Here is a 24979-nt window from a genome sequence, read left to right as displayed (position 1 = left end):
TTGGGAGATTTCAAGTTTGCATGAGGATGCATACATTAGCACATTAACTACATAAAATTTTCGATCCTTTCTTTGTATAGAAAACCACAATTTTTCTTTGCATTTCAATTTATTACTCAAAACAACTTTCAGATATCTTAATATGTGTCCTGCAATGCGTATATATTTACTTGTTTTTGCATATGTTCGACTGTATTAGCCATGCACCATTGAAATTTCTCAAAGGTGACACGAATAATATTGATCCTTTCTCATTATAGTTCTGCTATCTTTTGGCAATCATATGGATATTACTTTAACACATATCAACCACGTAATCACTGTTGCAGCAGCTGATTACCTCTTCACTCAAACTCGACAGGAATGACTCACAGAACATGACAAAGACCGCTTCACATACGCCCCACCCACACAAGCCTGCAGGGTGCAGAAAAATCAGTTGCCAACTTCCCAGTGCCAGTCACCACATAGCCCCAGAAGTCCTGTGACCGTGTCCTAATGGGGCCAAGAGTTTGGTCTGTTTTGGTGACACAAGGGGAACCGATACAATCTTAGCCGATTTTTAATATTGTGGTTAATCTGTATATATAACTTCCCTTTAGAGCATTTTTATGATGAGTATTGTCAGAAAAAATCAACTCACAAGCCAAAGAAATGCTGCTACAGATGGTGTGAAAAGGATAGGCTAAAGCTACATTTTAAAGTTTACCATTTTGCAGCAATTTCACTAGTATTAAAGCCCTTATACACCCATTGTCCACCCACATAGGTGTTTTTTTACTTGTTTTAGCTGATTAAACCTCCCCAGAGGACTGTGTGGGTGTGTTCAGGCAAGTACTCAACTGACATCTCCCTCACTCTCCTGTTGGTTTTATTTCACCTGTGGGGTCAGTCAGTTTAGACCTTTATGATTATTAGTACACAGACAGTGGGAACATCATGTAATTCTGAGCCAAGTTTTGCACAAAAAGAGATTGATTGGAATAACTTACTCATCAGAGCCTTACTAAACTTGCCATTTCGGACACGCAAACAAATTGGATATAAATGCAAATCAGTGATCAAAGCTCACTTAAATTGGCTTCCTAGTCCAGGTAGTTTTATATCTCATGTAAAATATAACAAAATTACAGAATTGCTGAGACTTTTAAGGGGAAAATAGCAAAACTGAAAAAAGAAATGATTTTAATTAACAGTTTTGTTATTATCTTTTGGGGGTTGCTTGTTTTAATAAGTACTTGAACTTGGATTATTCCTCATTCACCTTTTCTTTCACTGTCTTTAATAGTCTGCAGTGTTGAAAGTAATTGGCCATTTTGACGTGTTTGTTGTTAGTCTGTTTCTTTTTTTTTTTTTCAAATCTGCTGATTTGCTACAGCCTTAGGTATACTCTAATGCTTGAGGAAGAACTCTTGTATTAGTAGCCAGGGATGAAAAAAGCCTGTCATTACATTATACAGCACAGCGAATAAAACATTAAACATGTCTCGCTGTGACTAAATTGAAGTTTTCTGGGTCATCTGTTGGTTGGTAATGAGCAAAGTGACATATTAGTGATAGACTTTAGAGGTTCACTCATTGAAGCAACTGGTACACTTGGAGTAGTACGGCTATGGAAATTGTCCTTCATACTCAAGCACCTTTTTATACTCTGATTATCTGTACTTTGGTATATAGGTTAAGCAAATTTTATGCAGCTTTGACACCTCCTGTTGAGAAGCACTGTTATCGTAAATAAGGCATTTAAGAGAATATCCTCATCCACCTATCATCGTGTTTCACCCAGAGAGAGATCAGTCCGCTGGCATAAAACTATGAAAGGCAGCTGCCAGCAACCCCCTCCCTGTCTGAATGAGCAAAAGTAGGTTAACCATAACACTGTGCAAGTCTGGTAAATATCACAGCGAGCCAAACCTCTCAACCTCATAATGACAGCGTTTGTCTACATGAACTCTTACAGGCCACTTATCGTAGTGCCGTACGTTAACCTGTAAATCAGGTTGCTTAATTTTTTTTCCGTAAGGAACGAGATTTTCAATGCAAATCTGTGTGACCGCTAATACAGCTCACACAGTGGTGTATCAGCAGAGGTAAACACATGTTAAGCATCGGCGTTATTACAGGGGATCGCATTATTGTGGTGTCTGTGATTATGTGTAATCTATTTAGTCATGACACACACACACTTTCATTTACATGTAAACGTATTGATGGATGTTGTAATGCTTTTCATTTCCACTGGCAGCTGTTTGATGATAGAGTCTTGCGAAAGGCATTCATCAACTACAGTACAACTGTGAGACCCGCAAACTGGACATGAATGTCCTGTGGGGCTGTCGTTCCACAAGGAGTGTATTTATAGATGTGAAACGGATTCATCATGAATGCCCAGCTAAGGTAAACTGTGGCCCAGAACAGTCTATACTGTTTTAAGAAGTAATGCCAAATCTAATAATTTTGGCAGCTGCAGGAATGCATGACCTTACGCCGGGATAAAAATATGATTTGTTTAAAGGAGAGCATGACAAGGTGCCATGGCACTTGAGTGGATTAGTACAACCCCCTGGGAAATCATCCATTTTCAGCTCTTGCATGGGTTTGAATCTAATTGCATGCAATGCTATTATATATCTCTTCTCAATCCTGTTCAGGATCACTATACATTCTTAACAGCAAAATGATGAAGACAGATGAGATTTATGTAAAAGCTTGCAAGCCCTGAGATTCAATGGGTAATAAAGCCTTTTTTTCAGGAAAGGTTTCTCCTTATTTCATCTGATCTTTTTCTTATTAGTTTAACTATCAAATGAATGCATTGATTTCAAAGCACTGTAACATACAGAAAAGGCCACATGTTATCATTAAACATATCATATTAAATCATATTTCTTGTAACCTCTTGTAACCTCTTCAGAGCATTTCAAGGACAAAAGAAAATACAGGAATAAGCGTCAGAAGTTATAAAATGATTATTTATACATTTTAGACAAATGTGCATTTTAAAATGAATTTGTTCATTAGGCCTTCACTTGCTGTAACTTCCTGTGTAGTGATGGCTAACAAATCCAAATTATCAGCATAGTAATTACAATCATGTGATTGTGGCTGTTGCAAAATTGTCACTGGGCAAAACAAACACCACTCTGGCTTTTATAGAAGCAGGGTCAGAGCAGTTTATGTCAGTGATTTCCAACCGGAGATACAAGTACCCCGATGGGCAATTTTGCAGTTGCCAGGGGAATGAAAATATTAGCTTCACTAATTGAAAAAGAAAAGAAGAAAAAAAACACTGAAATTACATTTAAATTCAATGACTGCAGTTGCTTAGCCATGACTTAACAATTACGACTTAAGTCATGAATCAGCAGTAGGAAAAAACCCCCAAAAGTAATGCTTATTTGAGTAAAATAGATAAGTAATGGTCAAAAAGTGAATAATTTAAAACGCCAGCTTAAGGTATACTGACCTAGTAAAAGGTTCAGTATCAGAAGGTAATTTAGCTATTTCATAGAGGTAAAATAGATTAAAGCAAACCACAAGGGAACTATCTGAAACAGAAGGGCATAATCAGAGATCACTTGGAATTTGTACTAGGGAGCTGGCAGGTTAAAGACTGTTTAATGTCCAGCCTGACTGTGTCGGACATTTATGTTCATACACGGACTTCGGTCGCTTAAGGGGATTAAGTGCAGCGCTACTGTGACAATGAGCCAAACAGACACACTTCTGTATTATTTTGTCTGGCTTTAGGCATTGTAACGGTGAGACAAAAAAAGGGGGAGAAAAAAAACATCATGAGGTTATACTGGAAATTACAGCACTGAGATGTGTAATTATGGTCCAGCACACTGTGACAGAAACAAGTTATTAGACTTGTCAATTTGTTATTTTATACACTTTTTAGATTTGAAAGAAAGAAAGAAAGAAAGAAAGAAAGAAAGAAAGAAAGAAAGAAAGAAAGAAAGAAAGAAAGAAAGAAAGAAAGAAAGAAAGAAAGAAAGAAAGAAAGAAAGAAAGAAAGAAAGAAAGAAAGAAAGAAAGAAAGAAAGAAAGAAAGAAAGAAAGGTTCTGGTTCTTTTTTATAATAAAACACTGTAATAAGACAAAGTTTGAGGAGTACCTGAGAGTAAGTTGCTTTAACAAAAACAAATAATACATTGCAAATAAAAAGTCTTGGGTCACTAACATCCCCAGGCATGAATTTGAGAAACCGCAGAGAAACTATGCAAGCAGACTTTGTACGGAAAGACATGCTGCATAATATAGAAAGGCTGAGGACAAAAACAGAAAAAAGAAGAATGTGAGGGTCAATTTGGAAAGAATCTGTGACCTCTGTGTTCATTCTACAATGATGATAATGGGCCATAATTAAAGTCAAAAACCTCAGAGCATGCATTGTGTCATATCTGCGCTGATTAGAGAGGTTAAGAAGGTCTCAAAGTTGACCTGAATCTTAAATTTGTCTCATTGGAGCACTTTATGGAAGCAATAAAACAGAACCAAAGCACACGTTGTCAGACAGCCAGGATCAATCTTTGGAACATCTTTAAACAGCAACGATACTCCCTCACTTTGTCATTTCAGGCAATAACTGGCAGCCCATTTGAATAAGTAAATGTTTGGATCAGTGGGAGGCTAGGATCGAAACTGTTTGTGTTGGAGTCAAAACACTGTTTGCAATATTGACCACAGAGCTGTGGCTACAGTAAGATCCAGCTCTGATGGTTCTGTTTTGTCCATCTAGTCGATCTTTTTTTTTCTTCCTGAAAACTGTAAAAGAAACGTTTTTAAGTTTTACAAATAGTTCTTTGTGCAATAATTGTTTTGTCAGATGTCCAAAGTCAGATCACGCGAGGTCTGTTGACTGTTTACCTAAAGCTTAGACAAAGCCAAAATCAGAGGCAGCTCATAAAATGAGTTGGATTCCCATTTCAGATGTGCATGCTTTAACTGCCATCGGCTGTAGGCTCCCCATTAGACTGTGACGCAATACCTCCTGTCCAATCCACTTTAATTCTAAATCTCATTGTGCTCTGTCTGCAACAAGGACACTGCAGACAGAAAAAAAAAATTCTAATTGCTCCAGATATTTTAACCTTGGTGATTAGGCGACCGACTCCTCAAGGTCACTAATGTTGCTCATAATAAAAAAGAGCGTTTTAATGAAATGAAGCTATCAAAGCTTCACTAAGAAATGTGTGCAGTTCTTCAAACCGTGTACCCTTATCACCGAATCCTGGGCAGGATTTCATGCAATTTGTGAAAGCGAATGTGTTCTTTTCACTATTCCCATTCCTGAAAACTCCATATGTGAATGAAAATCGCAGCCAAAGTGGAGTTTCATTCTGGCTCAGATGAGGTTAGGGAGCATTTGCATTCCCCTTGATTCCTTACTTCTTCCACCTGTTAGTGAGTGGAATGAAACATAACCATCCAGCATGATGTTTAAATATCAAAATCCACCAGTTCTGTGAGCCTTCCTGCTGCTCTAAACAAACAGGTTTTGTCACTGATTAAAGCCAAATCAAATGAGATTAATATCTAAGTATATATGAATACATTTGTTTGAATTAGATTGAAATAGAAGGCCTCTTAGAGGGGTGGAAATTATTGCCATGGCAGAAGCAGCAAACCTGTTTCCAGGTTTTGATTGGTCGACATGCTACTGGAGAGCTCTGCTGGATATGCACCAGAGGTACAATAAATGAGAAACTGAACACATTTCGAGCTGCCTTGAACAAACTGAATGTTTATAAGGAGTTTCCCTTTGGGATTTAGTTCTTGCACCAGAGGGAGAAGTGATTGCGTGGGCTATCGTCATCTTTTTTTCCCCCCCCAATCCATTATAAAGACTCTTCCGTCATATGTGATCCTTTTCCTCCGTCATCTTGAGAAAGGAGATTAGAGCTGGATCTGAATACCATAGTGCACTATGTTGCTTTTTTTTCTTCTTTTTTTCTGTTTATAACCACCTCTCATTGACCTTGATGGAAACACTAGAGCAATTGTAACTTAAGGGGCGGAAAGATTGCTGAAATAGTCTAGCTAAAAGAAAAGTTGGCATGTAATGCAATGACAAAGGTCGGAAGTAGCATCTGAATAGAGGGTCATGTTGGAGTAAGGACACGTGGGGACAAAAAATCTCTTTCCTTTTCCCTTTTTAGGACAGTGCTTTTCTCAGGCTGAAGGAAATCAAAGGAAACACCATGAAGAACCTTGTATGGGAGCCTCACTACTGGCTTCAATACAGCATCTGACAGCCACTTTAAGAACTTTATCTTAAGGCAGTTTTGCATGGAGCGCAGAAGTCTCCCCCCTTTTCTAAGTGAGCCTTTGTTCTACTGGTCTCAACTCCACAATACATTTTCTCTTCCAGTCTCTTTTATCGCCTTTCTGAAACCTGTAATATCATAACTGCCTTTTTTTTCTGCCCAACACTGTGCTAAATTTAGTCTTATACTTGCTACTAAGATTTGATCACCTCATCTTTTACCACTAAAATAAAACTATAATTATTTTGCTAGCTTTCAGCCACTTCTCCTTCCATCGATAGCACACTGATCACTTTAAGCTGTCGTCACCCTCCTGGGGCAGAAATTGAGAGGGAACTCGGCACAGTGCAGAGGCTAATTGCCCATTTCAGTGCAAAAAACCTCATATAATAATATTGCATCCTCTAACAAACTATGCAGTGCAGAATTATAGCGAATTTCAAGCTACAAAACGACTCCGCAAACTGGAGTGTGGTATATAAAAGAAAGGGAAACTATAAAACTATAGCTTACAGCGAAAAAATTAGTTCACAAGATATGGATCATTTATTGTTTCTAATAGTGTTTTATTAGATTTTTTTATTGCATCCACAAAAAAATGGGGAAATCACATATTTATGCAAGTGACAGACAGGAATGCAAAATAATGCACAAAACAAACCAGCACAACCTTGCTTATCACGATTTTGAAAGAGTAGCTGTAACACGCTGTAATTCCCACACAGTATACATGCATGATATGCAAAATTTCCATCAGATATTCCTCCGTGTTGCTGTGTGATGAATTAGCCCACACTTCATGCTGGATGTTTGCATTTCCTGCTCCATGTGGAAGAGAAGAAAAACAAGGAAACAAAGCAGAATAAATTATCTGTGATTTGAGAAAACTTCCAACTAAATTCCACTTTATGTATCTGTCATGCTTCATGTTGGAATTTTGGAGCTCTCTCACCCCCTACCACCCCAGTCAATTCAGCAGAGGATAACATCCAGAGGAAAGTGTTTTACATGAATGAGTTGCTGCACAGACGGAGTAACTTATCATTTGAAAATTCATGCGAGTACAAAAATCATGACGAGTTATGCGGTTTGACACAGTATCAATCAGATTTTGTTTTGCAGACAGTGTCTTGTGCTTTCAAAGCTATTCTCAGTGGTCAAAAAGATTAAAGGCCTGGTCTACGAGTGCAACTACTGGGCATCGTTTTGCCAAGAATAGACTTCAAGCCTTCAGCATACACCACTCTAACCCTGACAGGGCATGGACATTTACTTCTGAGTGGGGCTCTGCGGTGACAGGCACCAGGTTGTTGGCGTCTTTTGTGATCTGTGTGTTGAAGGGCGTGGCTTTGTTCCAGGTTATCACGCGGATATTTGGTCACATTGGTATATATAGAGTTTTTAGGCTGAGCCATCATCTTAGGCTTCATGTCGTGTTCCTCAAATGCTGCTGAGACATTCTGGGCTAAGCGTGCAAATTTGGCGTGTGTCAAAGCAGCATTCACTTGAATGCCAAGACCCAAGGTTTTCGAGCAGAACAATGCATTGTAATGAGGAAAGGTTTATTTATCTCAACCGGTGGGTGGGAGTGATTTAAATGTCCTAACTCAACTGTGTACACTACACTGTTAATCAAAAGTTTTTTTAAGAAAGCGATGAGCTTCATTGAGACCACATCTCTAATAAGTGACCTTGGTCTGTCCAAACGATCTTTGTTGACAAAGCTGATACGACATTTTGAGTGTCTTGGGTTATTCTGTGAATGAGAGTTCAATCATCACATCATTAATGGGTTTGGAGTGGGGCCAGTCATTCATGACACTCTGCTTTATAGCTTTGCCAGAAATCTCTGTGCTGAAATGAGAAGGTTGTAGATATTTTCTATGGAGCTATTTCCTGACCAGAGGGTGCCTTTGATTAATGGCTTTTTCGCTGCGAAGCCATTTAGGTAATCCAAAAGAATAATCTTTCCATGTCTTTGAAACCTGAAACTGAGCACAATGACCAAGACTGGCTGTCTCCTCCTCACAAATTCCTGGGCTAATTAGTACTTATGTGTGTCAACCAAGATGTTTTAAGTGAATTGTTTTGTCCTTTTGCTCCAGCTTTGTGTTTCCATTTATTATTATTTTAAAGTAACTCAAGAGGTCTTTCTGTGCTGCAGCAACAATAGCCACATGTATGAATAGGTCCTGGATAAATAATGGCTCTAGAGAGGCTATTTTGCATGATTATATTTATTCAGCTCCGGTGGTCCCTTATCCAACAAAAGCAATTTACAGCCATATTGATCATAGGCTCTGTTTTATTAGTCAACAAAATCAGTTTTTATTAGCCTTGGATTTCTTTTGCTTAGGAGAGCTCCGTGTTGACTGATCTTGATTTGTGTGTACTCAAGTTATTGTTTTCTGTTTTTATTTCTTTAGAAAGTCATGCCTTCCATCACTCTCCAGACTGTTGTAAAGCTTAATAAAAAAAAATCCCCTCCAAAATCCATCTCAGTAAGTAAATATAACTGCTTCCCTTCAAAGCCTGTTGAGTGCTTCTCTTGACTCACATTGACTGGGCATTGCCTAGGAGACTCAGCCTGCTCTCTACACCACAAGTGTTAACGCCAATTAAACCCCTGGCACCACCCTGTCATTCTCCACATTCTGTGACATATGAGTGATAACACAGACCCTTACCTACAGCTCTCATCTGACGCACATTAAATGGCACTAGACCCTTGCGTTTCCTGACATTTTGCAGAAATCGATTGCAATTTAATCAGTGTGAGCATGCTGCTATCAGCCACGCTTACACCAGCTGTTTTTTCGTGTTACCTGGGTCGAGTTCTCTGTGCTGGGAGAACAAAAAAGACCAAAAAAACCCAACAAGATTTACGGCAATTTCAAACTCCAACAACATGAAATTCTCATTAAATCAACCATAAAAAAAGATCAAGACAAGATCACAGCCTCCGAGTTGATAATAATAATCACAGATTTGATGTTCCTGTGAAAGCATATTTCCATTCAATTTGCACGCTATTAGATTTATTGTCTATTTTGAACACTCATTACTTCCCTTCTCCCTCCCCTTCTCTCTCCCTCTCTCCCCGCCTGTCTTGTTGTGTGTCTTCGTCTCTCCCTTTCTCTTCCCCTCTGGTGGTAAGTTCAATAATTATCCCATTATTCTTTGAAGTCTTTGTAAAATCCAAGGCTCCCAAACAATCCTTCAACATGTGAATACATGGTCCTTTTAAGTATTCGGGGTCCTACGAGGTAGCCGACAGCTGGAATGCTCCCGCTTTCAAATTCCAACAGGTCAAAATAAACCCCCAAAGAACGTGGCTTTAAAGAAGGAAATGTGTGGAACATGTCGCTTCTCGGAGCTTAACTCATACACTTCTTCTCTGAGCTAAGGTGTGCACCGAGGCCGGATTTAAACTGCCAGAAATTATCTCTGAACTTAAAGCATTGTGTGCCAATTGAATCCTCATAACACCACCATTGCTTACTGGGGCGACCACGCAAACACTCACAGATGCCTCAAGGTAACTACATGCAAACTCTATAGAGCTCAGTTCTCAGATGAACAGACTGAGCTTTCCAAGAGAGCTTAGTACCATTTTCTTAATGACTTAATTGGGTGATAATATGTTAAAAATTTTAATTTGTCTCTATTTTAGGAAAACCTTGAGTTCCATTGCCGGCTGCAGATCCTCGCACATGTGCAAGCACGCACACACAGACGCGAGTTATTATCCACTCATCCTTTGAATTTGCAATTATGTATGCACAGAGTGTCACACAGAGAAATCAGGAAAAATGAATATACCGGCACATGTTCCTATTTCCACGTATATCCAGATGAAATATTGATTATTAATGGCAGCAAGAAACCTGGGCTATTAAGCAGAGTAACATTCCACAAACACACTTTCTCACTTTAATTGAGTAGAGACATTAATACGTCAGTGATGTACAAATGTCTGGGTCCTATCTGCCACTAGGTATTACTCTGGGTTACTGCCTAAGGCGATACAAATATGAGCTGAAAATGAAAGCAGCTCTATAACTGTTTGGATGGTGGATGGTCTGATAAACGTGATAGAAATACTCATGCAGTTCGTGTCGTCTCAGCCAGTGCTCTTCCCTGTTTTATTGCTAAATCCGCATGGGAGCAAGAGAGGTGATGGTCAACTGAATGATCATCGTTGGTGCGGAACATGGGACATCACACCAAGGAACAGCAACACATGTTGATACATGCATGCAAACGCATGCTCACAGTCTTAAATATACAGCAATGCACTATTAGACAGCATGCATGCAAACACATGCTGTGAGGTAATTATCATGTGTAAACAAATGAACGCCACACAATCTTTCCCATCGCTAAATGAATGCAAAAATGAGTGAAAGACATGCAACCCCATAACTTATTTAATACAGTGCAGTACAAGTTGGATGCTATCATGACTGCAAATGATCACGCAAAAGATGTGAGCAGAAGCTGTCATTAAAGGCACAATGTGTGTTACCGTGGCAACATCATAGAGACCGCCATCTTTTTAATGGCGTGGTTAGGAACAATCGACACTGCACCCAATCCCCATGTGAATTAAAGGCACATAGCTAAATAAAGCTCAAGTACCCCGCTGCCACACTTTTACAATCCACTGTTTGTCTCTTCTCTTTAGGGAATTCTGTAACAACCTGTTTCTGTGGGGGGAAAGTAGGCAAAGTGTCAACACTCCACAATCAACGTAGCTCCCTGTTAGCTGGGATTTCATTTTAAAATAATCACTGAACAAAAAGAAAAGAAAAAGAAAAAGCAAATGATGAAACTGGTAAATTTTGATTGTCACACTACTACTTGACGGTAATTGTTCGACACAATGATGTCTCTTTTCACTCCTTCACTGACTGATTTAACGCAATCACAAAGGTGACATCTTGTTTCCCTCATTTGCAGTTTCATGCAGTGTCCTTACTCTAGCTTGGTTAAATGTCTGAGTCTAACTCTTCACACTTTGCCATTTTGTACCACAATGACCTCTCTGGCCAAAGTAATTACCTCAGCTCTTGAGTCGTCCAAGTCATAGATAAAGCCCCACAGTGATATTTCTGCATCAGATTAGCAGATTGGCTTTTGCAGGCTTCTGTGACTTACAGAACAGTTGTTCATTCTAGACTAACGTGGTGCTTTCTGCTTGTTTGTTTATTCATTAGCATTTGATCTGTCAGCTGAAGAAGAGTTGTCTTTGGTTTACAGCAGTCTTGTCAGCATGAGCAACCGAGATCAGGTGAATGTAGTATTTAATTAAGACGTGGGTAGGAAGCCTTCCTGGTATCTGCGTACATACAGACACCACACAGCAATTGACCTTAGTGAACATGTCAAGACTTTATCTTGCTCCCATCAGCTCCCAGCAGGAGTTGTGAAGACAGTGAATAGCTTTGCTGCAAGGCAGCTTTTTCATTTCCACAAACAGAGGATTTTTTAAGTGTTTGTTTTGGATGTTATTTTTCAGTCAAGTGAGGCAACATTATTTTATGCTTCTTGTCATAGTGTTTCCAAAATTCCTAAATGCTAATTAGTGTGAGTCATGTTTTTTTTTTCCTGCACAGTCAAATTATCTTTCGCCATGCCTTACTTCAAAATATGTGTGGCAGACTGAAATTAAATGAAATGCATGAAGTTATTTTTAAAAAATGAAAATCAAATTAAGAGTATTTCCACAAGCTTTGCTGCTAATATCTGTCAGATTGAAAGGAAGGAATCACTGCAAACGCTAACTGCATTGTGCTCTTATTGATCAGTCAGTAACCATCACTCTAAAAAGCAAATCAAAATATCAAGACATGCATTTAGACATTTAATGCCATGGCAGTTTCTGAGCTCCCTCCGTCTGCACTCAATTAATTTTGATATTGCCGTTGTCTTTCATATTCATCAAAACTTGTTTTATCATTGGTGTCACACATATTTAATGTTTATAGCAAAGAACAACAAAGGAAGCGCGAAACAGTTCTTTCCTAAGCCAACAGTGACACCTTGAGGCTTTTCATAAAACTACAGCTGGTTTTAGATTGATCGGTTTAGATGGATTGAGGATTATCTCTCATAGTATGATAACATAAACACTCAAATGAAGAGCAATATTTGATGGGAGTAAGAGCATGGTTGCAAGCAAGAAGCAGAAATCAAAATGTAACAAATCAAGAAAAATAAAATAGCTGGTTGGACACAATTAACACAAAAATCCTAAAATCTTAAAATTGTTCCTATAAATTAAACAGTGTAATGAGGGATATTATAGCTTTTCTCTTCTGAACCAAGACAGTAAAATTAATTATCTGTTTGATCTCAATTGCTCCCATTGAGCCTGACATTACTTCAGACAAGGACACAAGTGACAAATAAAAGGTCAAATCCGAGCTCTTGAACAACACTCAGGGGATTTCATGGTTTTGTTATGCTGTTTTGGGTATTTCAACTTGGATCCACTTAACCCCTTAAAGGTGGCACTTGGTAACATATTATCATGCACAGTAAGAGTGAAACAGCATACTTCTTTACATTACAGTAATCTGCATTTCATACCATTCTCATACATAATCATTACACAGCAGCACGGGATGAACCCCTCTGCACTGATGTGTCTTTTCTGTAGCTGATGTTGCAAATGTTATGAAATGAACTATGAACCAGTATAAAAATAACAAACACACGACATGCACAAACTAAAAGCACTTGATGTGTGCATTGTTGCCTGTGAGGCTCCCAGTCATACGTTGGTTCCTTAAAACTTTATGACCCACTGCTTCAGACACAAGGGTCACCGCAAATCAATACAAAGCTGAGTCCTTTATCCTGTGAAGAAATATTCCTACCCTGGTGTATATGCTCTGTTCAAGGATGACACTGTCCCCCACACAGAGAGAGCAGAGTGGTGCTCTGAACAGTTTGATGAATATGAAAAAAAGGATGGAAATCATATGGTACTGACTTCACACTCATCGCATTTGTTAGATGATGCTTTTGGACATAGTTGAATATTTCCTTTGATGGGTTTTTTTTTTTGTATGTTTGTTTGTTTGTTTTTTCCCTAGTCAACTATCAATTGTAGAGCTAGATTATGAGAATGCAATAACAGCAATGACGTTAGCGCATTTTAGAGAACTGGGAGGGTAATAAACGAGGCTGTGTCACTGCATGATTCTGCTAACATATATGGATGTGTATGAATTGCAGTGTTATTAATCAGCAGGAAAGATCCATGGTTTGTTGAGCTATTTATATGCCGCCTCTTATTATTTCAACTGCACTTCTCAAATTTGACCAAGAGGTGGGGCTATAGCAGCTAGAAAAGAAAAAAATAATAATATTTTGGTCCTGATTTTGTTTCTAGTCATGATCAGCAGTATCTATGCTGATATTCGTGGAAAGTCACTGGAGCATTTCCAAGCTGCAGCTTATTCTTTCTTTCCCCCTATGATTTCATCAGTGGGGCCTTAAACTCAGTGATGAGCCCCACTGAGGGCTTAAATGGGTATGCTTATTTAGAATCAATATTCAGCTACCAACAGACCATTGATGCAAAAAGGTTAGATGCAACTGCTGACATATTTTGACTTTAAAAAACATAGAGTGAGTCCAGAAAAAACAAATGCGATGAAATAAAAGAAGGAGTAGAATATGCGGTAGATGAAAAATGAAAAGATAAAAAGAAAAACCATCATTAAGATTTTTACAATTTCAATTTTTATAAACATCATATGACGGATGTGTGCTAAAACAAAATAGTCAATAAAGTAAATCTAAGGATATAGTACATTAGAGCGGATATCATGGATGGTAATAAAAAGATCATTAGATCATTAGAGCAAATGCGGTAATTATGTAAATTGTTTAGAACAGTGGGGATGAAAAATGTGGTGTAGTATGCCTTTTATAAATGGAGCTGCCTGCCACATACGCAGCTGCCCTGGGTGCCTTGGGAACCATGTAGAAGGTTAGAGGTGTCATCCATGATGGCTGATAATGTGGCCAACATTCTCAGCCCACCCCCACCCCACCTCAAGAGAGATCAGAGATACCCTCGGAGGCATGTACACAGACTGCCTGTTGTTAAGAGTGCTTGTAGCCAGAGATGTTTTTTCATGCCCCTACAAACACGCTCACATTTTCTGCTCCAATCTGTCCTTAGTCTGTCTTCCTCCTGTACTAATTATTACTCCCATTGTCTCCGTCATTTAGTTGATCATTTAGTTCATTATCTACTTGGTGATGCAGCATGTCAGGCTGTTTGCGACATCATCATCTTGAAGTCTGAATTTTCTCGTGAAGTGTTTAAGGTGGCCTCTCAAAGTTCCATTTGTCCAGCTCTTTCCCAGCAAGCCCTCCAACCTGAACAGCCGTATAGGTAATTTGTCCCTATCCTCATTGACTAAATTGCTTGTGGAGTTGCAAGTGATTAACATGTCAGGTCTCCTGTAAGTATATTGCTTTACTCCATAAATAACTAACAAGCCCTTTTTGTTGCATTCTATATCCCTGCTGGCACAGCATGCCTGGGAAAGGTATACTACACTATAATTACTTCACAGGTTCTCAAGAATATCATTATTGTTAACCTTATTTCTCCCTAATTTCATTTAAATTTACAAGTGGAATACGCTATTGCTATCCAACTTACACTCATTGGCTGCTTCTTTAGGTAAGTAACTAATATTTATTTATAAGGAACCTTTCACAGACAAGCGGACACAAATGGAGACACAAAATAAAGTAAAATAAATAAATATAATCAAGTCATCCATACTATACAAAAACAAGTTAATATAAAGAATAAATTAAAGTCAGTAAACATATTTTTAAAAAGCCTAGCTAACCAAAAAAGTTTTTAACTTTTTTTTTTAGTCAGCAAAGTCAGCTGAACATAACAGAAGTGGAACATTATTCCAGAGTCTTAGTGCAACAGAATAAAAAGCTCTGTCCCCCCAGTTTTCAGTCTCGTACATGGGACAATCGGCAGACTCTGAGCCTGTTATTGAAGGGTACTAGCAGAAACGTGTTTGGTAAGAAGTTAGAACAGTCTGGAGCCTGGCTACTTGAGAATTTTAAAGGAACTCTAAAATCTGTAATTCACATTTTTAATACTTATTGGACCTCAATTTGCCCTCAGAACTGCTTTAATTCTTTCTGACATAGTTGAACAAGGTGCTGGAAATATTCCTCATTTTGTCCAAGTTGACATGATAGCATGAATCAGTTGCTGCAGATTTTTCAGCTGCACATCCATGATCCCAATCTCCTGTTTCAGCACATCTCAAAGGTGCTGTTTTGGACTGAGATCATTGTCGTGCTCAAGAAATGAGTCTGATAAGATTTAAGGTTTTGGGTTCTTAGCTGACAAGAGTGGACTGCTACTGTAACCCATCTGTTACACTGTTGTATTGCTCTTCTGCATAACTTACTGTTGCCCTCCGATCAGTTCAAAGCAGTCCACTCAATCTCTTATTGCCAAATTTAAAAAAAAAACACACACACAAAAAAAAAACAAGGACTTTTTGATCAGAGAACTGCTTCCCACTTGAAATTTTTCATTTTGCGAACCTTTCTCTGTAAACCCTCAACATGGAAAATCCCAGTACAGTAGATCAGCAGTTTCTGAAATGCTCAAACCAGCCCATCTGGATCCAAAAATCATGCTAATTTCAAAGTCACTTAAATCACCTTCTTTCCCTATTCTGATGCTCAGTTTGAACTTGTTTGCCTTGATCTGCTATACTTGCATAACAATCCTGAAAAAAAGTCAGTGTTGTTTAGCTGTTTGTAATGTAACGTCCCTTCTGTTGTAACAAAGGCCTGTCAGAGTCCTGACAGAAACGCTTCTGCCAGACAAAGGCAGAACATTTCACTGGGATACCGAATGTTCTTGTATGCTCCAGCTGGACACAGATGACAAAGTATGGTGCTCCATCTGTAAGGAACATACATCAGAAGCACTACCCATCATGCTCTGTGGCACGGCGCCAACTCTGTTTGTGTATTTCTGACCTTGGAGCACATACACATTGTTAGTCATCATCCTTTTCTTCCAGTTATTTGTAATGCTGATTCTCTGTGTATGTGCATGTGTGTGTGTGTGTGTGTTTGGAGGGGGAGAGGGTGCAAGGGGAGAACACTGTTTTCTGCTCCCAGTTGGTGAAGATTATGTTCAGTGTCATGGAAGACTTGGAGAGATATTAAATGAGCCTCATATCATGTGGTGTGTGTGCCTCGTGCTCCCTCTACACATTGTGACCATGGACAGAAATTAATTATCATAGTGCAAGGAGTGTAAACATATGCGTGAACATAAACAAAATGCATTTGAAAGTATATTGAATATATGGCTTTTTTAGTGTAATATGATGTAAGTCAGCTGCACAATACATCAATTAACATAAACGCTAATTTATTCAGAAATAGTGGTATAATGATGGGGTTTAGCTAATGCTGAGGGCCTAGCCTCGGATAAGGAGAAAACCTCTGAAGGCAGAGGAAACAGACGCACAAATGAATTGCACGAACACTGAATGCAGCCTTCATACTCTTTAATATGAGCCACAGGCACTGTCCCTGATGTGCCTGCTCTCCTCCCATGTGAGCAAGAGCCAAGTGGGGAGGATGATGGATATAGCTCCATGAGGATACAGCAGTATGCAATGATAGTTGACATGTTTCCACATGAATGGCACTGCATCAGGTTGAGAAGGCCATGACAGGTCTTTTTCTTTATCCTGTGCATTATCTCTAAACTAACATGAAATTTTGCACGCACCATGTGCCACCAGTTCAGATGCTACATCTGATAAATTAAAATGAGAGAAATGAATAATTCACTCTTAATTATAGCGGTGTGAGAACTCGTTCCAGAACTGTTTGGTTTTCATTAAAGCTAGGTGAAAACACAGTCAGTGAGGACAATGACTCATGCTCTGTGTGACTCATAGTTTGCCATTCAGCTTTCACCAAACAGAGTAAGTATCACATCAAATTTAAGAATAATTTAAGAATAATGATATATTTTTTAATTTTCAAGCTCTCTACTGGCAGGTGTGGGATCATAGTTACATATCCCAAAAGTGGCAAAGTCACAGTGTGTTCATGCAGTGATGGCCAATGGCATGGTTTTTATTAAGACTGCTCTGCACAGATCACATAAGCACTTCATTGGTGTTTCAAAGAGCTGAAATGGGATTACTGTGATAGTTCATTCATGCTGTGACCTGAATTTTGCCAAAATATTTTAAAGCATAAAAATCTAACAGCCCCGTACCTCTCACTGACAGAAGTGCTATGGACAGAAAGCTGATCAGTCGAGCACTTTGCAAGACACCCTGTGTCTTCATCAACCGCGTCTCCGGGTGTGATGTCCAAATATAGCAGCTGGGACGTCAGAGGGAAAACTAACACAGTGTTTTTGGAAAGCCACCTGCCATTATGGGATTGACAGATTATGAAAAGCTGATGTAACTTGGCATCCCGGTGAGGGTTTTGTTCTGAGCATGAATAACAAAAAAACGGTTTGAACACGGGGCCACGCCTAGCGCGGTGACATCGTTTGTTTTATATATTTAGATTTTTTTCTTTATTTTTTTTCTTTGGAACATCTTTTAGGTCAACATCTTTTGGGGGCTGTATCTCGGTATAATGCTCCAGTGAGCTGATTCCTTGTGCATGAAATGACTTGACATCCTCCCGACCACCGAGTGCGACTCAGTGCGCGTGTGCCTGAGCGTCCACGGAGGGAGAGAGACAGGGAGGGGGAGAGAGAGAATAAGCAACTTTGTGACCAAGCATAGCTGTGTCTACAGGAACAGCGTGGGTCGGGAAAAAAAATAATTTGACAGTTATGGTTGATCAGCGTTTCTTTCATCCCGCATTAGTGACGACGAACGTGCTCGCGTACAATAGCGCCCGTTTCCTATTTCGTTTTGACGGATTAAAAATAAAAGACGCGCCGAAATACCCAGCGAGCCTACATCTTCATCAATGTGCGCGAGGTATGTATTTCCTACCAAGAGTTACACAGAAATTATGAAGGCTATCTTATCTCAGGCAAGGCGCTGTCATACAGAATTTCTGCTAATCTTCTGTAATTTGCAAAGCTTTGCATTTAAATCGGCAGCCTATTTAACAGCACTTCAGGTCTTAACAAGCAAGTATGATATGGGTTCCCCCCTCGCAGTGGATTTAGACTATTGTTTGTGCTTATGTCTTCCTTTGACCTTGCTTTTTTGTTGTTTGACATAGCTTGAAGGAGTTTCTTTCTTTCCTTCTTTTTTTCCTCTTTTCTTTTTCTTTTTTTCTTTAGCCGTTTTAAATCAGCAGGCACAAAGACAGAAGTTACCTCTGGGTAACAGCAATCAAAGCTTTGACTCATGCCGACTAGAGCTCTCTTGTTTAGAAGTTGCTTTCATCGCAGCCCGCCTGTTTTACATCATCCTGTCTTTTATTTCTAGATGACATTGAGGATACCTTAGCAGGACTGTGAGCTTGGCCGTCATTTGCAGGAAAATGCATCTTTGGATTCCATATGTTTTGCTGAGTGCAACGTCAGTGTGCACTGTTGAGATGTTGAGCCATTATGGAGAAATATGTCAAGGACTATGTGCCTGTGAGGAGAGAGAAGGGGTGCTTACAGTGAGCTGTGAAAACAGAGGAATTGAAAGTCTCTCAGACATAAGCCCAGTGTACTTCTCCCAGTATCATCTGCTGCTTACTGGAAATCTTTTGAAAAAGCTATCCACCAATGATTTCGCTGAGTACAAAGGACTTACAATATTACATCTGGGAAATAATGAAATATCTGATCTTGAAGCAGGAGCTTTTAATGGACTGCAGGAATTAAAACGATTACATCTCAACAATAACAAAATTGATGCCTTGAAGGAAGAGTTTTTCTTTGGCCTTGATAGTCTGGAATATCTACAACTTGATTATAATTATATCACTCATATTGTGTCAAATGCCTTCAGCAGACTTCGACATTTGGAGGTCCTGATTCTAAATGACAATTTAATATCTGCCCTGCCCGTAAACATTTTCACGCATGTACCATTGACCCACTTAGACTTAAGGGGAAATCAGCTCAAAGTACTTCCCTACACAGGTCTGCTGGAGCACATGAACAGTGTTGTGGAGTTGCAGCTAGAAGAGAATCCGTGGAACTGTTCCTGTGAGTTGATTGCTCTTAAAACCTGGCTCGAGAGCATATCATACACAGCTTTAGTTGGGGATGTTGTCTGTGAGTTCCCTTTTCGGCTTCACGGGAGAGACCTTGATGAAGTTTCAAAACAAGAGTTGTGCCCGAGGAGAGCCATTGCTGAATATGAGATGCCACCCCTGCCGCATTTGAGCACCGATGCATACTATAGAACCACGCCAGCTCTTACAGCCTCCTTCGCTTCATCTGGGTTCGCACGGTCCTCATCAAGACCCACTAAGGGACCTCGACAGTCAGCCAAATTAAAATCAAGACCCACAGCTCGCATTTCGTCCAATAAACCACAAAATTATGGCCAAATTATTTCATATCAGACCAAATCCCCTGTGCCTTTAGATTGCCCAACAGCCTGCACGTGCAATCTTCAAATTTCAGACCTTGGCCTGAACGTGAACTGTCAGGAGCGAAAGATCGAGCAGATCTCCGACTTAAATCCCAAACCTTACAATCCCAAAAAGATGTATTACACTGGGAATTACATCACTGTGGTTCGCAGATCAGACTTTATTGATGCAACTGGATTAGACTTGCTTCATCTTGGTAACAATCGAATAGCCCAAGTACATGACAGAGCTTTTGCTGATTTGGCAAATCTTAGAAGACTATACCTTAATGGTAATTTAATAGATCATCTTCCAGCTGATATATTTTATGGATTAGATAGCCTGCAGTTCTTGTATTTAGAATATAATGTAATTAAAGAGGTTACATCTGACACCTTTCAGCATGTACCTAAGCTTCAGCTTTTATTTCTAAACAATAACCTACTGAAAACTTTACCAGAGGGAACGTTTACTGGCCTGACGTTAGCCAGACTAAATCTTCGCAACAACCATCTTCGATATCTGCCAGTCAGGGGTGTGCTAGATCAGCTTACAGCACTGGTACAAGTTGATTTGTTTGAGAATCCCTGGGATTGCTCATGTAGCATACTGGAGTTGAAGATGTGGCTGGAGCAGCTCAGCACGGGCACAGTTGTAAACAATGTCATCTGTGGATCTCCTAAGAAACTAGCTGGAGAGGATATGAGATACATTAAGACGACTAATTTCTGCCCTAATAACTCTGATATACTTGCCTCCATGATTCCACCGTCTGAAGAATCTTTTCCTGGAAGCACTATCACCATAGAAACATCCTTGGGCTCTGACACTCAGTACAGCACCATTCCTTTATCTGTGATGATTCTTGCCCTTCTCCTCATGTTCATTATGTCTGTGTTTGTGGCTGCAGGGCTGTTTGTGGCAATGAAAAAGAGACGTCAAAAGAGTCAAAATGAGCAGAATAACTCAATGAATGCTTGCATTAGCTCTCTCAACATGGAATATGGCCTTTACAAAAAAGGATCCATCCCCAAAGTCAGGACCTCCAGCGGACATGTGTACGAGTACATCCCACCTCCTACAGAATCTTCATGCAGAACCACTGCTCACACCCCAGCGGACAATAAATCAGTGGACGGATTTAGAGACTTTGATGAGTTGAGTGGCGCTTTTCTGGGTAACTCGGATGAAGAGCCAGCCAGTAATGTAATAAGCTCAGAATACAGTGCCACCACTCCAGAGCCTCTTAACAAGCCCTCCACCCCTCACCAAAATGACCCGTGCTTCTACAGGGATGTGCTTGAGCCTGACAAGCACGCACGCTACAGCAATACATTGCCATGCAGACATACAGCACATTCATCAAATCAGTATGCCACAGACTTTGATGCGAGGCATCAGTATGTTCCCCCTGAAAGAATACAACAGACAATACTGTATTGTACTTCGCCAAGTACTGTTTATGTGGAGCCGAACAGGAGTGAGTACTGGGAACTGAAAGCAAAGCTTCACATTGACCCAGATTACCTGGAGGTTCTTGAAAAACGAACTACATTCACACAGTTTTAAGAGACTTGGACGGATTTCTGTGATGTATCTATTTTAATCAGGAGTTGTAACATGTCCTAAAAAAATAGGCATAATTATTTTCTCAACTTTAGTACAGTGCATTGGGAGTTACAGCGTGCACTTCTCGGAGTCATGCCTAACAGAAGTGAGCAAGAAAAGACAACACGCTTCATTTTAAATGATCACTTAACACTTTATCCCTGTTTTGTTTAACAGTTTGGTTTAATTTTAAAAATATAAAGAAGAAAGCACAGATTCAGGGCTCATATGACTCATCTCTATCCTGGAGCTGTATCATTGACAACAATGTGAGACTGAGCTTTAACTCCCAAATTAGCTTCATTTTATGAGTGCTAATGAACCGTGCAGACGACATGTACTTGTCCCAAAATAAACCAGGTTTTTTGTCACAGATACATGTATTGCTGCCAGTTCTGCCTTTTCAAATTTATTCAAAATGAAACACGTGCATAGGACTAAAACAAATTTGTCCTGCAAATAGATTTATAGCCATGAAGTTGACCTTTTAGGTAGACAAAAGTCACTTAAGCACTGAGCCAGACCCATTTAGCTATGCAGTCCTCGAGGAGTCACAGCTCGGAGGTGATAATATTTAATGCATTAGATCATGGAATAAATTCTAAAGTAATGTTTCAAACCACAGATTATGAGACTCATAAATCGCAGCTCACTTGTTGGGAGGTTCTAAAGAGAATAATCACAATAATTCATATCCTACAAATGTATTGAACTGAACCAGTACAGTGAAATCCCTCAAAGACTACCTATCTCCAGCCTGACAGCACTAAGTGATTATGATCATGAAAGCATGTTGGGCTGGAGTTAAATTTAATGCATTGTAATTGTGCTCAAAAATGTTGTAACTAAAACATTATACTCATAACTGTATTCAGGTGTATTGTAAAGGAAAGAAAATGAGCTTTAACTGCCAATGTTTGTCATGTGTTACAAATGTGTGCAAACAGTGTGTCTGGCATTTTACATAAACACACGCTTACACCTTCATCTGTTACGTACGTGTACCACTACCAAAGCAGTCCACAAAGAATAACATATAGTTTACATCAAAACACAGTCCTGTGAAATATTGAACCTATAATAACTCTTTACTGTAATTGTCAGAATGTGTCTACTGTAGTATCCCAGTTACAACACATTTGAGTGAATTTACAATACAATGAGATATATCTGCAAAGTATTCTATCTGAAACTCAGTTCAGATTTTTCAGTGTTTTGGCCTTAGGCTCATACATTATAAACATTTGAGTAACTTCAAATTCTTATGCAAACAAATACGGTTATCGAGCTTTTTGTCAGTTATTTGGTTTATTATGTTTTATTTTATATAAAAAAAGAATGCACTATGACTTTTACAGGTCAAAAATGATGTCACTTTCTGAAATGCACAATGTAGTAGTGTGCATATAGCCATAGAAATAGATTTAATAATTTCATACATAAAGATTACATCTGTCAAAAACTCTTGCACTGCACTATGCATAGATATGGATTATCCTTAGACAATCTCTGCAAACCTGCCCACTGCTCACCCCTCCGTCACCAAAAGCATCCATAAACACAAAATTTAATAATACTATCACATCCCATAACTCCTCATTTGGAATTCAGCACACATGAATATTCAGAGGTACTTTTGTGCCACATTTTGGATAATTAATTTATTCGCAAAAGTAATATATTTTTAATTACATGTGTTTTTAGGGGAATACTGAGTGGATTTGCTTGGCATTGTTTGTCTCATTTGTTCGGTTCGGGGTCGCAAGAAATTAGACAGTTTTTCTGCAATTAGCAGTCTCTGCTTGTCTCTTTCTTAGGGAGGGATTGATGGTTAGTGTAACAACTGTGTAAAAATCTGCAAGTGCTTTAGCATTATTAGACTGAAAATCACAACAAATGAATGCAGCGATTGAATGGATAAAATGCATAAAATTTTGAATGCTCTAAAGGAAGCTAAACACATCATGTAGGCATAACGCCACCTAACCAGTTTCTGGGTCAATAGCGAATGCCTAGAAATGTGACTTTCCCTGCAAACATGCAGCAAATTCACATCATATGCAGTATTATGCACTGAACCTGTCATTTTAATTCAGCTAATTACAGGACATGGTGTTTCTGGACCTGGTCTGCATGTCACCAAATATTACACTGCAGTATTAGTCATGCTGTTTACCATGCTGTTTACAGTCTGGGTTTGTTGCCTTTCACGTGTTCAGTCATTTTGTGATTCTTTTGTCACCTGACCTGTCTCTGTGCTTTAGAAATTCAGCAGAACAAATGAACTGAAGTCTGCACAGAAAATAAAAAAGCATGTACCTACACAGCAGGTTTGTTTTTAAAGACTACATTGCTGTGAGTCAGTGTTGAAAACAATGTAAAACTGCAGACATGCACAGACTGATCCACAAAAAATGTTTGTGTTGTGAACAGTGGCTGGCATTTAATTGATTGTGTTTCAACTTTTTTTTTACACGTGTCAGTTTTTACATCCCAAACTAATGCGACAAAAGAGTGGATAATCCAGTATTAAAAGGAAAATGTATTGTGTGGGAGATTCCATACTTTATTTTATTTATATATATATTTTTGGTTTATTTATTTTTTTACAGAATCTTGCAAAAAAGAAACTGCATAATCGAACAACAGGATCTGCTGTATATAACAGAAATTTGTAATCTGTTTTCTCTTGTTCAGATTTTTGTAATCCTTGACCAAATGCAGATTTTTTTGTCACATGTAAGACTACAAATATTGATCATCCAAAATTGTGTTAAATTGAAATGTGACTGTCCTGTGTATATGTGCAAATGTTCAGTTCGCAAAGAAGACACGGTGAAGTCAGTGTCTTATTCGATTGTGTTTGTTTTTCATATGAAACAGTGATTTCCTGTGTAAACCTTTGATTTGTAAATAGAACACTTCATCAGCCTTTTCATGCAAACTTGCATCTTTTTTTGAAAAGCAAAAACCTGGTCTCTTCTTGCAAAAACACAGTACAACTAGGAATATGTGGGGTAAATATATCTACAATGTGCTGTTTCTTTAGTTGCTAGCTAATGAATAAAACATATGCATTCATTTGATACACTCGTGTTTGTTTTCCCTTCACCCTTTAAACCATGTTCTTTGCAGCAAATGTCATAGTGCACACAGAGGAGAGAAAGTGTTGCGCAAAGCTATTGGCAGTTTTTTTTTTCCTTTTTTTCTCTTCTTGCTAAAATTGTTATATCTAATTCAAATGTCTCGATCAAGAGGTGTCATAGTTTCATTCGGACAAATTGGAAATAACGAGAAGGCTATGTTATATAATCAACACCAAGATGGAATATTTATTACTTCACAATGCCTTAGGATTACTCAGTCACATTCAAAGCTATTTAAACTAACTGCTTAAATGATCAATTATGCCATCTATAAATGCTTATCAGATGCCCCAAAGGATTATGACAGCTGCACAAATAGCAGTGCCAAAATAAGCCTTTGGTGCTATTGCAAAACTAGAGTTT

The 24979-nt window shown here is 38.9% G+C and overlaps 1 protein-coding gene across 1 annotated transcript; it reads left to right on the top strand.

The window, feature by feature from the left end:
• The first annotated feature begins 18123 nt into the window (after window positions 1–18123).
• Window positions 18124–24419, top strand: slitrk5b (SLIT and NTRK-like family, member 5b). Its single transcript, XM_080902308.1, has 2 exons — window positions 18124–18316; window positions 18776–24419. Exon 2 carries the CDS (start codon window positions 18831–18833, stop codon window positions 21429–21431), a length of 2601 nt encoding a protein of 866 aa, XP_080758434.1. The 5' UTR covers window positions 18124–18316; window positions 18776–18830; the 3' UTR covers window positions 21432–24419.
• Window positions 24420–24979: the final 560 nt, after the last annotated feature.

This window comes from Rhamphochromis sp. 'chilingali' (assembly GCF_963969265.1).
Source record: "Rhamphochromis sp. 'chilingali' genome assembly, chromosome: 14".
Lineage (NCBI taxonomy): Eukaryota > Metazoa > Chordata > Actinopteri > Cichliformes > Cichlidae > Rhamphochromis > Rhamphochromis sp. 'chilingali'.
Note: the sequence above shows the minus strand (reverse complement) of the source record. Positions and strands in the feature narration are given on the sequence as shown.

Coding starts and splice junctions, on each gene's coding strand:
- slitrk5b (XM_080902308.1), top strand. CDS start 18,831: ATGCATCTTTGGATTCCATATGTTTTGCTGAGTGCAACGTCAGTGTGC.